General features: G+C 35.6%; 1 protein-coding gene across 2 annotated transcripts in view; it reads right to left on the bottom strand.

The window, feature by feature from the left end:
* The window catches only part of enox1 (ecto-NOX disulfide-thiol exchanger 1), a 95,546-nt gene extending 79,256 nt beyond the window's left edge, over positions 1–16,290 (bottom strand). Inside the window, exon 1 of one of the 2 annotated variants that reach the window (XM_052565552.1) lies at positions 16,058–16,290. In XM_052565552.1, the coding sequence (XP_052421512.1) occupies positions 16,058–16,256 (199 nt within the window). In that variant the 5' untranslated portion in view covers positions 16,257–16,290. The remainder of the gene's footprint in view (positions 1–16,057) is intronic. The other variant, XM_052565553.1, reaches the window with a different exon arrangement.
* Positions 16,291–18,146: the final 1,856 nt, after the last annotated feature.

An 18,146-nucleotide genomic window follows, 5' to 3' on the forward strand; every position in this document is an offset into this window, starting at 1 on the left:
GCAGACACATACATTTAGACCAATTAACTTAATGATTGCTATAGGGATGTGAAGAGAATTTCAATTCAACCACCATAAAATTTCAACAACCATAAAATGTTTCTGAAGACAATCACCTATTTCACCTTTAAATATATTAGTTTTAAGGATGTATTTTTATTAACAAAAGTCTAGGTTATGGGATAATAAAATGCTTTTTGCAGTGTGATGATGAATGATCTGGACATTTTCAGTTCACCAAGTTCAGTATGTGAAGTGAATAGACTTGTGAAATAGCAGAAGAGCCTTTTGATGGCAGGCTCAGGGCAGAAGAAGCGTTCACAGATAAACAGCCTCAGCCTGAGGTGCTGTGTCCTCCATTCATCATGATGTCCATGAACAGAGACACCTCCTCTAATGAGCACCTCTTGTGGCAGGGCTGACTTCCTCTCGCAGGCTGCTGGATGGAGTGTATCTAAGAGATGTGATGTACAGTAGGGAAGAAGCTTTGTCATGATCAATCACCTTCAGCTAAAAGGAGCACATGGTTCACTACCTTTATTCTGGTTAACACTGTTTGTCAACAAGGCTCTATCGGCACTACTGATCTTTCACCAAACACACAGATCAGTCACCCAGGTGAACTGTAATATGTTAAAATATTTGTCCTATCCTAGCTTAAAAAGTGCTTAGGAAGTGCTACGAACTTTGTAGGTTTATTCCCTTGAGTGGTGTGTGGTGTTATCAAAACATTGTACTAATTGTTTAAAAAAATAACTATGTTCAGAAGATCTGTCATTGTCAAAAACAAGTTTAACAATTCCATGTTTCCTAAAAACATAGGTCAAATGGAAATTCACAAAATAACATGTAGTACAATCTAAACCCAGGTTTATTGGAAAAAATGCCTCCACCTACATTTTTGCAAGACTCCAAAAATGTACCTTTAAATACAATTCACTGCAGTTGAAATAAACACTAGAGGCAGTAACACACAAATAACAGCCCTTTCACACAAATTATGATTACAAGGGGAGATTATTGATGATATACACTTCATTTTGCACAGTTTCTTGTATATTATTATGTTATGACCTCAAAACACTTCTACTGTATAATTGTGCATGGTTTATAAACTAATTATGTTTACATCACATAACCAGCTTCATATATGGCTTTTCTCATTTAAAAAACTTGCTTGGTAGCTCACCTGGTACAGCACTGCTCAAAGACTTGTAAAATCAAGAGAAAAAGGTATAGTTCAGCAAATGCACTTTATCCCTCGTTTGCTTTTGCTCACATTATTTGTTAGGCGTGCGGTTGGGTTTAATGTAGGTGGAACATTATTTTTCCATACATGATTAATTAGCAGTAACCTTTAAGTGCCACATATGTACAACAACCAACTTAATAAAAGTTGGGAGATTCATGTTAATATATTCCAAATAAATCTGAGTGTGCCACATTTTCCTCTTACTGTGTTGTGAAACATGTAAGAAGAGAAGGAAAGCGCTGTTTTTGAAGAGTGTGCATGTGCGAATGTGCTGTAGTGCCCTGGGAAAACCAGTGATTGAATCAAATATCTGAAATTAAAGCAGCAAGAACAAAAGGAAACAAAAATATTAAGTTCTGAGAAACCAGGTTTGTTATTTACAGCAATAATTTGACATTCATTGTGTGGGAAACAGACCCTAGTCTGACAACTGCAACACTGGCTCAACCAATGGCGTGAGTTTGGGGCGGGGCTATATGTTTGGCTGTCCAATGGCAGATGGGAGAAATGTTTGGGAAACATGTTTGAAAACAGACATTATACAATTAACAGAAATTACTTTATGTTCAACATTTTGTCAGGACAATGCTATTGCTATCCAGCCTATACTGTACACTGTAAAAAATAAGTGTAATTTTAACTGTAAAATTGTGTAAAAACGCTACGGAAAAAAACTGATAATAGGTTAACAGTAAGTTCCCGTACTATATACAGGGAAAAACTGTAAAAGATCTAACAAAGCATTTAATGTAAATTTACAGTAAAATTCTGTTAATTATACAGCTTTTAGAAGTAAAAAAAGAACAAATCAATGTATAATTTACAGTCTAAAACTGTAAACTGATATTCCCAGAATTCCCTGCGTGACACTCCACGTTTGAAAGTATTTTGTTTAAATAATCATGTTTTTAAATAGTTCTTGTTATCAGTTATGTACATTTGAGCTTTATGTTACATCTTCTGTTGCTTAATGAAAGTTTTTTGCATTATTTAAGTATCACGTGTGTTACCATGATGGTGTTTTGTGTTTCCATAAATGTTCACCTTCTATATGTTAATATATACTTCTGCTTGTGGTGAAGCTACTTGTGATGAGCTTTGATACTTCATGTGGCTTTCTCTTATACAGTACCATCTTTATTATTATGGTGGTTGTCAGTATTTTCAAGGTACAAAACAGATTTAATTTTGTGTGTTGTTGAATTTACTGGTTTATATTCACATTTTCTTGTTTGTAAATTACAGATTTATATTGTAAAATTAACAGTTTTTGACGTAAATGTGTTTACAGTTTTCTGTATTTTTACAAAATTATTCTGGCAACCACAGCTGCCAAAAAGTTTTTGTAAAAACAACAAGAAATTTTTTACAGTGTAGGTAAGAAACTAAAGAAAGATGGACTATTTACGCTGCCAGCTGTTAAAGTCAGTCAGAATAACTTCACCTACATGGCTAACGCTTATTTCTCATACTTGCATTAGCTGATTTAAAAGCCTTTTTTGTTGCTTTACCCACAACACATGTTTTACAAACACTGAAAAAAATAGCATTAGCCTGATCCGATTTAGAGAGGGAAAAAAATGCCAGATGGGCATGTTTTGATTCCAAGGCACAAAGCAAAATGTTGGCTTGAAAATTTGATATCGTAGATCTCCTCACATATCGGCCAAATGGAAGGAACATCTGCCAAATGCAGATGAGATATTTAGCATGGAAATTGGCTGCTTACAATCTATAGCTAATCTATCTGTCTACCCCAACCAACCCACTATCTAGTTAACAAATGTGTACACAGAATATATATTTTCTGATTATGTTTACAGACGTGTCGTCCTATAATCATTTCAGCTCATGCAATCATACTTGGATTCCTTTCAGAGAGATCGTAGTTAAGCTGTGTGATTGACCTCAGAGTGAATGCAACCCAGATTCAAACAGCTTCAGTTTCAGTGTTTCTTGATCAATAAACAGAAGTCCTGGTCTGATCAATGAAGATGAACTCGAAACCCTCTCTCGCTTTGTCACAGTATGTTTTGAGTAAACTGCCAACACCTTCACCTGCCCCTGCTTGAGTGAGTTCAGAGATCTGGAAGTACAGCATTTGTTCCAGAGGTGTATAATCATCCAGAAGTAAGGTAAGCACAAAGACATTTATTGCATTATCCAGGTTTTCAATGCAACATTAACTTCAAAACAAAAACAGATGGAGTGGTTTTATGTGCTTGTCAAAGTCCATGCAGCATACCCAAAGAGAAAATACAAATCATGCATTGTATATTGTAAACATCAGATAGGTTGAAATGCAATTGCACGAGCCTGTTCTATATACTGCATGTCTCCAGTTCAGGAAATCTAGCCCAATTTCTTTCAAAGGCTCTGGAGGTGCTATTGATTTTTGTATCTCCAGAGTCCAAAATCCAGTATAAGTAGAGCAAGAATACATCAAAGCACATTTACATCTCACAAAGACAGCCTTGAAGATGCACTTGTTTGCTTCTTTGTTAACTCCTCATGCTTTAAAGTCCCTTTGTGAAGCACCACACTTATTTGTGCCTCGCAGATGGACCTTTTTACAGAATTCTGAAATATTTCTGATCTGCGTTTATCTGATTTATATATCAGATCACCAGTGCATTTAAACATATTACTACAGAGGTCAATCCAGCCTGCTTTTCTAAGCAGAAATCCAGTTTTTGCAACTTCTGTTCAACACATTCTGCTAATGTGAAATCAAATACATCCATTCAAAGTGATTTCATGACTAAATCCCATATCATTATTTTGAATAACTCTTGAAATTGGTTGTAATGAACCTATTTTTATGATAGATGAGATAAAAACAGTATGGATATACCAAACAAAGAAATTCCTCAGACAACCCCCATTACCATCCCGAGCACACAGAAGCATTATGGAGGTGGACGTCCCATGGGAATATAATGAGACGCCATCCAATAAAGAGGATTATAGATTCTAGCCTGTGCACCCAAAGTGTTTCCAATGAAATAACCACCTCCTGCAAAAGTCATTAAAATTTAAACCATCCTTTGTTAGGGATATCGCCACACAGCATATATTACCCGCAGATTGAGTGGAAAACAATCTCTACATTGACGTTGTGCATTAGGCTCACACTGGAGTGAAAACTGTGCCTAACGCAGAGGGTTGTGTGTGCGGGTCAGTAGCGTGAGAGTGTGAATGTGTGTTTGCAGAGCAGAGAGAGAGAGAGAGAGAGAGATTTCTGGGTACACATTTCAAATGGTGACTTTAAGCTGCCGTGAGAGGGAGTGGGATAATGTTACACATATTTTGGTAGGCTCTATTTTTGGCTGATATTCAATGGTTGATGAAACATTCATGGGGAAACACCATTGGTGGATGAGAGAAAATCTTTATCTAAGCACTTTGAGTCTTTATAGCGTGTGATGCCAATTGTGCTTCACGCCAATAAATGGAAAAATGCCGTTATTTTGCAAGTTATTTTATTCACTATTTCTTAGGAAATGACAGTAGTTGGGAATCAAGTAGCAATTTTTTCTTTATTTTTTGTGGTACTTTTCACAATAAAATTATATTTTAGTCAAACAAATTGTTTCTCGCAATTTCTTTGTAATTAATTGTGACATTTGCTATCAATTTTTCAAGTGAAAATTGTTTCTGTGCCACTTTATTTTTCTTTTTTTTTATATGCACTGCCATTTAAATGTGGGATCAGTAAGATTTTTTTTTTTTTTAAGAAATTAATACATTGGTCCCACTTTATATTAGGTGAGCCTTTGTACTTGCATAAAAAAATAAGTACATATAACTTAATATGTTCATGTTGTATTACATCACATTGATCAAAAATGACTGTAAAGACATTTATGTTCTTAAATATTCCATTTCAAATAAAAGCTGTTCTTTTGTACTTTCTATTCATCAAATAATCGTGACAAAAAGGAATCAGTGTATCAAGGTTTCCGCAAAAACATTAAACATAAAAACTCTTTTCAACATTAATAATAGTCAGAAATTTTTCTTGAGCTGGAAATCATTATATATGAATCATTTCTGGAAGATCATGTGACATCAAGACTGGAGTAATGGAGTAAATCACAGGAATAAATTATATTTAAAAATTAGTGCTGTCAAACGATTCATTGCGGTTGATGTATAATTTTTGTTTTTGTTCACATAATATACTCTGTACTGTGTATATGTATTGTTTATATAATTACACCCATTTAAAAAAACATATACATGTATTAACATAATTATATATACAAATATTTAATATATAAACCTAACAATTTTTTATTAAATATATACATGCATGTGTGTGTATTTATATACATAATAAATATGAAGAGTAAATTCACATATGTTATACGTAAACAAAAAACTATTATTCTGGATGCGATTAACCGCGATTAATCATTTGATAGCACTATTTAAAGTTATTTTAAATTGTAATAATATTTCACAATATTATTGTTTTTATTCTTTTTTGATCCCAAAAAATGCAGCCTTGGAGATCATCAGAGACTTTTTCAAATTTTAGAGACCCCAAACCTTTGAATGGTAGTTTAAATAACACACAATACAGCAGTGTTTGTCAGTTTTTACAAAAATACTATACTTAACAAACACACTAAACAAAGACCATGTTACTTTTTGGTAACATTAAGTCTTTGTGAGTCTGTCTGACCAATTTATTTTAAAAAAAAATGTCTTACAAGAGCAATTTATTCACAAAACGGAGCACAATGGTCGCTCTCTGCATTTGTTGTTGTGTGCAGCCAGCAGGGACACTGCAATAGAAAGATGTGTTGTCTGTTTATTGTCTTTTATTATTTCAGTGCACCCATTCTTTCTCCCTCATCACATCCAATTCAGGCACAAGCTCACGACTGGGCTGACACAGTTTCTTCTGCTGTGCTGCTGTAGCTTCGGTAGACACTCTCAGAGAAATGTACTCACAGAAACGAATGAAGATGTTCAAGAAGTGCTAATGAAACCAAATGTCATGGAAATCATTTGCATCCGGTATTTCTTTTATTCCCAATCTTAGAGCATCTGAATAAATCCTAGATATAGTTCCCATCATAAAAACCGAGTGGCACTTCAACAATGACTTTTCATTCTGCGTGAGGCTTGATGCTTCAGGAGTGAAATTACAAAGGCAGTGAGGTCTGAACCTCGAGTTCACCCTCTGAACGCCTGAGATCTTCATTGCATTGGAAAACACACTCTGTAGTCCTCAGGTGCTGCTCTTTCATGCTTGAGGGAAAACTGAGCGAGTGTGTCCACATAAATAGTTTGAGGTAGATTGGACCGCGCGGGAGGTTTGCTCATGTTTCATTTATGAAGCTCCAACATGTTTTTCTGTGTCTGTGTTCCTATCTGTGACCTTGTCATCAAAATAAGAAATGCACTGTAAATATATAAATAAATAAAAAAGGACTGACCAGTCGGACCAATTAAGATTCAAGCCTTCCAAGAAGGCTTGTGCTTGTTGCTTAGCAACCTGTTAAATTCCCAGTTGAGGAGGTGTCATATCTATGGCAGGTACATGTGTAGATCAGCATTTATGTGCTGATCTCTTCCTTTCACTGATGCTCGCCTCACACTGATCAGCCAAAATCAAAGACAATTCAATTCCCCATCATTATAATACAACACTCACCACCAATTAATTCACAGAAGTGAGAGGTGACAGTAAAGGCGAGGTGAATTGGTATTCTCAATCCATTTTACTGCAGTAATCTGAAATCTTCATGTGAAATTGGATGGTGGAAAGTCCATTACAATTCAGAACTAAACAAGACCATATGTGAGTTCTGAACAACATATTATACACTATTCACTATGTAGTCAACTGTCTAATTTATACAATCATTTTGTTATCAAGTGTTGTTGTCTAAGGAAAGCTGAGACAGCTGAGGGTTTAAAGTGTTCGACTCACACTACTCTCACTGTTTATGCTACAAAATGACTATATAGTTCTCAAGTATGCGAATTGGGACGCACCTAATGACTCCATTTGTATGTAATAAAAACTAAATGTGATCGCTTTTTTGACAATTATAAGTGACACGACAAAAGCTGTTTCAGGTAAAGTTTTCACATTTTGATTGAAGATTAATATGACAACATTTTTTTTTTCCTGTGAAATAATGTGTAGTGACGAATCATCCACAATATGGCCTAGATTAAATCTTTAGGAAAGTAAATAAGGTCCATTTGAATTCCAGATGACTTTAATGTATCTTTAATTTCATTATCTGTCCTAACAGGAAGAACTGATTCATAATGGTTTATTTTCTTTAAAGAAACTTTCACATCTCACAGAGGTTGCTTTTACAAATAGCTTAACAGACATATTTATATTTGTGGCTTACTGATGATTTTGCTCAAACTATTGTCAGAAAGAGAATAAGTTCGTAAAATCAGATTAAAAGGCTCTAATTGTCAGTATGATCGTGCATTGTATATATTTTCTGTATATGTTTTAGTGCTGTCAAACAAATAATTTTTTAGTTGCTTAATAATTTAAATAATCTATAAATAACTACGTCACAACCATATTACCTATATTTTAAACTAGTTTTTACTCAACACGTGTGCCAAACCCCGTGCCAGTCTCCGGTCTCTCTCTCGATGATAGAGAGAGAAACTGCAGCACTTCAATCTACACATGACTCACTTTGTTCTCTCTTTTAAGGTATTGGTCTGGCCCTTTCGGGTTAGATCTATCCCTGAAGCAATCTAGGTAAGAGAAATGGAACGGAGATGAGATTTCGGCTGTGAGGTGTACCCTGCTCCAACACTATCAGTGCTGACGTTGTTTCATTAGAGAGTTGAATGCAAAAGGCTGTCTGTGTTTACCGAGGCTATAGAGACTCTCCTCTGATCACTCAGCAGTTCAGCTGGAAGAGAAAGCACACAGCCTTTCTGCTTACTGGCCTTTAATGTCTAGAGAAATCCTATCAACTAACATGGAGCTCCAAGCTGTGGAGCTGTGGGCTATTCACAGACCTGTCTTCATCACCTCTCATCACCTGCAGCAGAGCAGAGGATGACGAGGAGCTAGGCAGGGGTTAAATAAATGGGATTTTGGAGGTGGAAGAGCACTAAAATCTAGTTATCTGGCTGAGATATGACATAACCAGCTGCCTTAGTGTTAGAGCACTGACTCAAACGAATATAATGCTTTTTATGATTAATTTGTTGTTGTTATTATAATGAAGTTTTTATTAAACATGTACAGAAGTCTCTTCTGCTCTCCAAGGCTGCATTTACTTGATTTAAAATACAGTAAAAACATATTAATTTCTGTGATGGCAAAGCTGAAATATTTTATATAGAAATATAGAAATATTTTTATAACTGTCTTTTTGTCAATTCTGCATGCATCCATGCCGAATTAATGTATTTCCAAAAAATCTTGACCCAAATTTTGAACGATTAGTGCATGCATATATTTGAGGCCAGTAATGTGTATGTGTCAGTGGTCCAACTCTTCTTATATCTCCACTGTCTCCCCTCCCCCGCCTTTCAAAGCCATTGTCCTTGAAGAGGACAGAGACAGAGGAGATGAAAGTCATCTTTGAAAGGATGTTCGTATCTTAGCATATCAGTGCAATCTTGCAATATTTGTCCACTGATTCATTGTAAATGGTAAAAATCATTAGCCATCATTTGCACAGCGTTCTTCTGTTAAATCTGTTAAAATCTAGCCTTGTAAAGGTAAATAAAGAAGAAAAGCTAACCTTCTCTTACAGCTCATTCAAAGAGTAAAAAAAAAAAACAGTAAAATAATTTGGAGAGCAGTCGATGTAATTCCAAAGAGACACTTGGCTTTAGACAGAATGAGTCCAGGTGTGTTGGACTGAAACACTGTTCATGACGCAATCTAACATTTCAACTGTTCACATTTGGGTGTATCCTATAGTCACACCAAATGATATTGGCAGAAAAAGCACATTAAATTCATATTGCTTTATTTTTCATTGTTTTTGCCATCATCACAAATATTTTGTGAGCATTGCTTATATCAAACGTGCTCTGTGCACTTAGTATGAACTCGCATTTTCACTTTGTTATATCTTCCAGATCAGCTCAAATCAGGTTATCTGAGTTGTGCTGCAAGCTCTAAAACCTGGAGTAAAACCAAGACCTAATGTAAAACAAGGCAATAGCACAATCTGATACTCTCCGCCTGGAGAGATACCATCTTATTCAATCTATGCATGTCCAGTGATGCAGTGCAGGGTCAGGACAGTGGCTGCCACAGCGAGGAGGACCTACTTTTGAAATGAAACTGGAAAAAAGAAACACATAAAAAACAGACTAAATACACATTACAAACAAAATAGCAGTCCATAATCCATATCAACTCTTCTTCCAGTGTTATCCTCTCTCATCAAACTCTACCGACATATTTGTTTACAACTGTTTTGGGCTGTGTTTGACTGGTAAACAGTGCTTAATCTGTGCATACTTCTCTCCTGATTCAGACAAGATGACTTTTTCACTGGAGAATTTAACATTATGTCTAGAGGACTCATATTTTAGCTGGAAGCAATGATTTGAACTTTAAAACATGTTAATGATGGATTTGATTCTTACAAACATGCAGCTTTTTACTTCACAAGATATTAATTGATGGATTGGAGTGGTGTGGATTACTTGTGGATTATTGTGATGTTTTTAACAGCTGTTTGGACTTTCATTCTGACGGCACCCATTCACTGCAGAGCAAGTGATGTAAAGATAATTTTTCTCCAATTCTTTCCTGATTAAGGAAAATACAAATTTACATCTTCTATAAAAGTAACATTTTAGCAAATGCTAATTTTTGGGTGATTTATTTCTTTAAGAGTCAAGTTTAGCTAATCCATATATTGTATAGAGTAACCAAATATGCTTCTATACTAGAAGATAATAAATATAATTCAAAAGTGCAAGATTGCAATCCAAAAAAAAAAAAAAAACTTCAAACTGAACACAGTAATAAAATGTTTGAGCAATTTGAATTTGAATAAAACAGTTTGAGCAAAAATACAGTAAAAATACAGCATGCTAAATAATACAAATTTTTTACAGTGATAATAATAACTCTAAAAATCATTTTCCCCGCAGTGTAGAAGCAAACCCACACTGAGAGGGTTTTTTTTCCCTTTCACATCCCTCTTGCAGTAAAGCATGCAGAATGGAAGGATTGAATAACCAAATGAGAGAGACACACACAGCAAAGACCATTAACTCCCATTCCTGAAGGCTTCTGCATCACTGCCTGCTGCACTGTTTGCAGGCAGAGGTTTGTGTGTGCGAATTATAATCTGTCTCTGGCCACAGACTGGTAATGGGGAGACAGACGGTCTGTTTCTTTTCCATAGCACCCCTGTCAGTTAGAGACTAAGCAAATGCACCTCTACAGGCAAAGTAACATAGCTGAAGTCATGCAGCACTCTGTCCTGAAAACAAAACAAAAAATTCCAGTGCAGTCTCCAGAAAATCTTGACTTTTTAACTGACATGAAAACCCAAGAGAGATGAGGAAAGAATCGTCCATTTTAACAGCCAGACCCTGCCGTTCAGCAATCAACGAGAATAAAATAACACTGTAAAACCCACCCATGGACAATTAATTTTAGCACTTAAAATGTGTAATTACAACAAAAGCGTGTTGAATAGAAGGCAAATACAGTCATTCACAGTTAATTATTGTAAACAGCTCTCTTTAAAAAGAAAAGCATTTCCCTATTGCTGCTCACTGGAGTTTAATTAGTATAGCTGTCTATATACCTCGGTACTTTAATAGATTTAATTCAGAATCCACATTTTACAAGGTGGCAAACTATCATTAAATTGTTTTATTGTGCAGGAGTAAACAAAAATCTGCCCTTTTTGGTTTCTTAATGTCTCTTCTAATTGTTTCATGATCCTTAGTCAATAATTGACTGCACATAATTGCAACAAGTTTGTACTTCAATTTTTTATTTTATTTTTTTACTCTTAATTCAGTGTATTACTTGCGGTTTCTTTGTAATTAATTGTGAAATTTACTAGCAAATTCTGAGTGCAAATTGTTTCTACTCCCAACTGTGTTTGGAAGCAGCCACACAACAGATCTGCGAGCCACCAGTTTGGCTCTCGCTGAAGGGGCTCCTCGGGTCCTGTACTAACCCAGCAATGTTTATTCAGAGATCTGAGAGGCTGCAAATTGCATTTCCTGCTCGCTTTATTCCATGGATCTCCATATAAATTAAATTATAACTTGATTTGTTGCCAAGACTTACTTCGGGGCTCACAGCCCCCTCCAATGGATAACGCTGCTTATTGTGGCAGAAAAGCCGTCCCAGAAAAACATCCTAACATCAAAGGAGGCTTTCATAACTGCTGCTTTGAGATGCAGTGAGATACAGTGGCTTCAGACCGCTCATTCGGACACGGCACATTGGGCCAATTACAGTCTCGTCAACAGCGGTCATGATCATGTGTTAAAGTACAGGGGGTCTAGATGAAATCATTCTAATAACAGCTAGTATTGCTAAACTGAGGAGGCAGCTTGTAAAGCGAGGAAAAGTGTGCCTTGCAGAATAGCATCAACGTCACAGTGTCCTAAATCTGTAAGGGAAAGTGTGACATGAAATATGAGAAGAGGAAAGATTAAGAATTTAGTCTTTAAACACACGATTAAAGGAATAGTTCAACCAAAAATGAAAATTTACTCACCTCAGGCCATTGTAGATGAGTTTGTTTCTTCATCAAAATAGATAATGGAGAAATTTAGCATTAAATCACCTGCGCACTGTTGGATCATCTGCAGTGAATGGGTGCCGTCAGAATGAGAGTCCAAACAGCTGATAAAAATATCACAGTAATCCACAAGTAATCCACAAAGAAAGTAAAAGTTGATAAAAACTGATTCATCATTAAAATTGAGTTATATTCAAATTGTATGATTATATTCAAATTGTTAAATATGGTTCCTTCTATAATATTTAATCCTCCAGTGAAAAAGTTATCTTGTCTAAATCAGGAGAGAAATATGCATGGATCAAAACAATTTTAAACAAATACTGTATGTTGGTGGATTTTGATGTGAGTGGAAAACGTGGAATACACTTTTTCACTGGAGGAAGCATAATTATGAATTATGGACACTATTTTTGGCCAGTTAAATTACACCTTAGTCATGAATTTGTTTATTATAAACATGCAGCTTTTCACCTCAGAAGACATTAATTGATGTTCTGGGGTGTTGTGGATTATTGTGATGATCTTATCAGCTGTTTGGACTTCCATTCTGACGGCACCCATTCACTCCAGAACATCCATAGATGAGTAAGTGATGTAATGCTAAATTTCCCCAAATCTGTTCTGATGAAGAAAAAAACCTCATCTACATCTTGGATAGCCTGAGGTTGAGTAAAATTTCAGCAGATTTTCCATTTTAGGGTGAATATTCCTTTAAAGAGATTGTGTGTCTGCTTCCAGAGTGACTTTGAGTCAACAGCACACCTCTTAAAAATATATCAGCACAGACACCTGGTGACTGCAATTTTCCTCAGACGATCTTTACAATTTATGTTTTATTTGGAAGTTCACGCAGTGCTACAAGTAACAGTTAATGAGAAAGCCGCCTGTAGAAGAAATACCTGCATTTGGGCCTAATTAGATACTCTTTTTTTTTTTTTGCAAATATACTGGCCAGCAATGGGACCTTTTACTCTCACGGATGATTCAAAGATGTAAAAAACAGACTCAGTGGAAAGTATTGAAACAAACTAAAATCCTAATCTAGTTACTGAGGATAATTTAATTTGAGAGGGAAAACATCATTATGGCATTCTTTTGTTAAATGACTGCATTTGTAAACAATATGAGTGCGTGAGGGAATCTTTCCAGGACTTTCTTAGGCTTTGTTATAGCTTTCAAATCTTAACTGTAGTATTGGCATGATGCTATTAAAACAATCACAATGTGATGCAGTGTTTCATATTCATGAATCTGCCATGAAGTCAATACAGATGGGAATGCTTATTTCTAATGACCAGGAATGAAGTGCAGAAAAACATGTGCAAGCTTTTTCAAATAAAATAAATAAATAAATAAATAGAAGTCGTATTTACATGATATTTCTATCAGAGACAAATTCCACAACCAGCGTATTCAATGCATCTCTTTCTATCTTTACAGCACCTTTTATAGGAAAGCAGCAGCAATAAAAATGCTGCGACTATTATCAGAGGCTTTCTTAAAACAGCCTCTATCTTCCTTACAGTACACCTGTTACATCTCCATCTCCCTCTAAAGATCCATCTGCGATGTATAAACAGTCAGTTTGTTTGCAACAATCTGACTGCATGTTTATACACCAGTTCATGCATATATAACTATATACCAGTCATGAATATATATATATATATATATATATATATATATATATATATATATATACACATATAAACTTATAAACAAACAAACAAAAAAAATCCAGTCTCCTTTTTAATTTTTCTGTGTTTCATAGACCCAGATGGGGGACCCAGAGTGAAATCTCTTGTGCCGGTTGCACCCCTGTCTGGAAATATATTATTTATGTATTATAATAAATAGCAAGCCCAGCATTCAACATTTATTTTGTCTTCACTGTAGGTCCTACTGCCAGCTCGGATTAAAGTGTGGATTTGGTTATTTTGCACTGATTTTGTTTGTCCATACATTAAGAACTCATCTGCTATCATTTCAGAAATAGTACTTGTTGACATACTTCACTGACTCAGAATGGAAAATAATGTCGTATCAAATACATACTGAGTTCAGTGCCTCATAGCAATGACAGCCAGTGAAGATTTATAGAGCACTCTCCCTCACTGTAACTAAAAGGTCAACAGAAATTTGCGTGTGCAAAACAAAAGGAATTTATTGTGTTCTTTTAAGAGCTTTTGGAACAAACAATGAACAATATATTGTAATGATTCTATTCAGAGTGTAATTGTTTTTATTCAGATTAAAAGTACATTTTGAAAGTACTTATGATACTGCTTTACACAACAGTCAAACAAGCAAGTAATTAAGATCCTGTAATTACAGCTGCGACAGGAACTGATTAGTTGATTTGCTGCACTGACAACAAAAATAGTAACAAATGAAGCAAACCAAGCGTCATACCAAGCAAAGCCGGACTGTATCAATATTTGTGAGTGGAAACGGAGCGACATACTGTATGGTTGCCCTCCCCCGCTGAAAGCTTTCATAGCATAGGTATACTGCATAGGAACATAAAAAATTACACAACCTTCCATTAACACACAAAAATAATAGCCATCACAATAGGAATCTACACGATGATGAAATTTTCCCTGATGGTGGCTGAGAAATTCCATTCCGCAAATTTGTGGTGTTCAATTTGGTGAACAAATTTGCCCCATGCATTGACCAATAGAAATTGTACGATGTGGCAGTGACCTGTATTTCACAAAAGCCTAAACTCTCACAATGAACGAATAGTTAACCTATGGTGTGTACTCTGTCGCTTAAGGCACTCATTCAAAAAATAAAATCTGACTTAAACGAGTCATCGGATGCAAAACTCACTTTTACATGTTGTTCGGACATGAATGTGTGTTGGTAATGTGTGTACACAACCTCCCTATAATGATAAAAATCCACCCAGTGTTTACACCCCATGAAAGAGAAGGGCGTGGTCAGAAGAGCTTATTAGCATTTAAAGGGACATGCACCAAAACACCTCAAATAAACAAATTCAGAATCATATCAACTTGTGGAAAATGGGCATCCGGATTCCCCTTTAAAAATAGGCTTTTTGTTAAGTGTTTCACACCTCATATCTAGTCCTGCCTTGAATGAAAATGTCTCTATATGTGACCCAAACAAGCTCTCAATGCAAATTTACTACGCAGTAAACTAATCAAATTTAAGGACAAGAAAAACAATCCTATAAAAGAAAACATTAGCTGCATATTTATAATGTCACATGACTTTAAAAGTTGTTCTTGTTTTGTTAGTGTCAAAGCAAACACAGCCTACCTATTTAAAAATATAAAATAAATAAAACGTGTCACAACAAACATAGCCTAACACAAAAGTTGATCATCAGCGAGCCTCTAAATGTAGCGGATGAGAGTAACTTGGGCTCCTCAGAACTCTCTCCATGGTGCTGAAGCGGTTGCCCAGGTGACATGACATCAAGGGCATCGGCGCTTCTACAGAGCAGCTGAAGCATCCGACGCTCACGAGACCACAGTGATTAATAAAACAAACCACAGAAATGACCCGACATTCAACACTTCACTTCTCAAAGCAGTTTCACCAACGTATGTTGTCTCCAGACAGTTTCCAAACATCATAAAGTATTATTTGTGACTGTGTTTCGTGTTATATGAACGAAATAACGTCCCTCGTGAAGTCGGTGTCCCTTTCTTTCCAGTGAACTGTGTATCCAAAACAAAATATCCGCGCGTTTAACTTTCAAAACTGATAAAATGTTCAACATTCAACAGTCTATGATAAACATTCTGTCTCAACAAGTATTCCAACAAGTATACTATGAATTCCGTCTCAAGAGAAACCACGCGACTTAAGAAAAAAATAAATAAAATTAAATACAGGATGTAAATAAATTGTTAATAGACCGCTCTTAAATGTTGTTGATGCCTCGATAGGGGGAAACACTGTGATGGAGCTCAGCTCGGTGTGATGAAATGAGAAGAATGGGAACCAGCAGACGCTATCGCAGGAATACACAGAGAAACACAGACAACAGCAACGCTGAGGAATGAAGGAGGACTCTTACCGCTCTCGATCAAGCCTCGGTGCGATTCGGCGTAATAATCCTGCGAAAGAAACGTGAACCAAGCTGAATGGCGAAATGCTGCCCGTCGTCGCTCTTCAGTGCTGCTGCTGCTTCCACGCGCTGAGAGACTGAGCGCGCGACACGGATCAGCGTGCACGAGTCCACAGCGAGCTGCCTCCAGTGAGCGACCACAGTTCATGTGCGAAAGCGATGTGTGTTTTTATGTCTAAAAGCAGACAAATAACCTGAAGTGACGAGTCCGCTGTCTGGTGTTAAGTGTGAGTCAGACTAATATTGTTAACACAGTGCAGTGACAATATTTACTGAATGACTTATAGCCTACTCAAATAATTAACGCAACAATAAACCTAGACACATTATTTCATGTATTTAGCAGTTTGGTGCGTAATGCAAAACATATTACACTTTACATAAAAACGATTTCGATATAGGCTACTCTTATAAAATTTTGTGTTGTGGCCTATTTGACCATTATTATTATTATTATTATTATTATCATTATTATTATTATTAGGCTATTATTATTATTATTATTACTTTTAAGAATTTGAATAAAGAAGACTCGAATCTAAAATACAGGATGTGGATCTCACGTAGAATGGAAGCTGTTGATGTGCTGTGATCTTTGATTTTTATTTATTGATTGATTTTGCATTAATCGTACATGAAATTCACAAGGTTCAAAATCAAAAGACCATATGCAACGTGAGTGAATTTTAATAGAGAGGTTATTGTATATGTTTCAGATCAGAATCAGAGCGCCATTGCTGAAGATGGTAAAGGCAAAATAATCTGGTGATTGTACTCCCTCTGTTGGCTGCTGGACACACGTCGGTTTTTGCAAAGTGCTTCAGTTAGTTAACAGATAATCAACTCGTCACTATGACACGTCATACAATTACGAGGAAGTGACTGAGTGGTGAACATAAGCTCAGCAACAGTGGGACGTCGGGTAAAGTGAGACAAGTAAGTTTCTTAACTGACTGGAATTTACATATTAGCTTTAAAAAAAATTATAACGATCATAAATTGTCATTCTAAAATTATTGTCATTTGTCAAGCATCAATATCTACAGAAAGTAATCTAAGTAGCTAATACATAGAAAATCCAGTAAGGCAAACTTCTTATAAGCCTCTGTAAAGAATAGTAGTCTTTCAAATATATGCCACCGCCACATATTAGTTGTGTGGTTTAAGCCCTGTCCCACTTGAACATATTACATCAAATAAAGTGGGACATTTAAAAAAACATTTTTACATTGATATTAATCATTAGTCATATTATGAATAAGCATGAACCATGTCCTACAAAAGTCATAAGACATTTCTTATAAAACCCTGCTGTGGATAGAGGTCATATGTGAGGTTACATATGTATGTGAATCTAAAAATAATATACTGGAGGATAGATTCCACAAAAAAAAAAAAAAAAAGTTTTTTACCATGTACTTAGTATCCAATGCTAAAACAAGCTTTAGTGGCATGTAATGATTACTTTTCTATTCAAACGGTGAAATTATTCTGAGAAATACAGAAATAATAAAGCAACTGCTCAGTCATTTACTTTTTTTCCTGGAATCAGTAGAGTACAGTATAATGAAATAACTTCTAACAATAATAATCAGATGATTAAATACTAATGGGTCATTCATCTTACCGGCTGAGCTCTGACTAGGGTAGTGCAGATTTTGGAAAAATAAATATATCAAACTGATTTCTATAATTTAATCAAACAATGACATTCTGAAACTTAACAGCACAAAACATCACAGAATGCATTTATTTAGATTTATATTAATGTTTGTGCAGTTGTTTTCTCACCAAAAATGAGGTGATGTCACTTCCTGGAGGATGATGTTAGGACCTGCATCCAGTTTCAACAAACCACTTAAATTCAGAAAACAGATAAATATTTTATTTGTTTACCTGAAAGGCATGTGACCATTAACCAAGTGATCCGTAAACATGCAAATGTGCTACTTATTTAATAACTTACTACTTTAAAATCTCAGCGATACTTCAAGTAAATGTGCAGATGAAAGAGGTTCAGAAGATTGGGAAGCCGTGG

This window comes from Carassius gibelio, chromosome B9, assembly GCF_023724105.1.
Source record: "Carassius gibelio isolate Cgi1373 ecotype wild population from Czech Republic chromosome B9, carGib1.2-hapl.c, whole genome shotgun sequence".
Lineage (NCBI taxonomy): Eukaryota > Metazoa > Chordata > Actinopteri > Cypriniformes > Cyprinidae > Carassius > Carassius gibelio.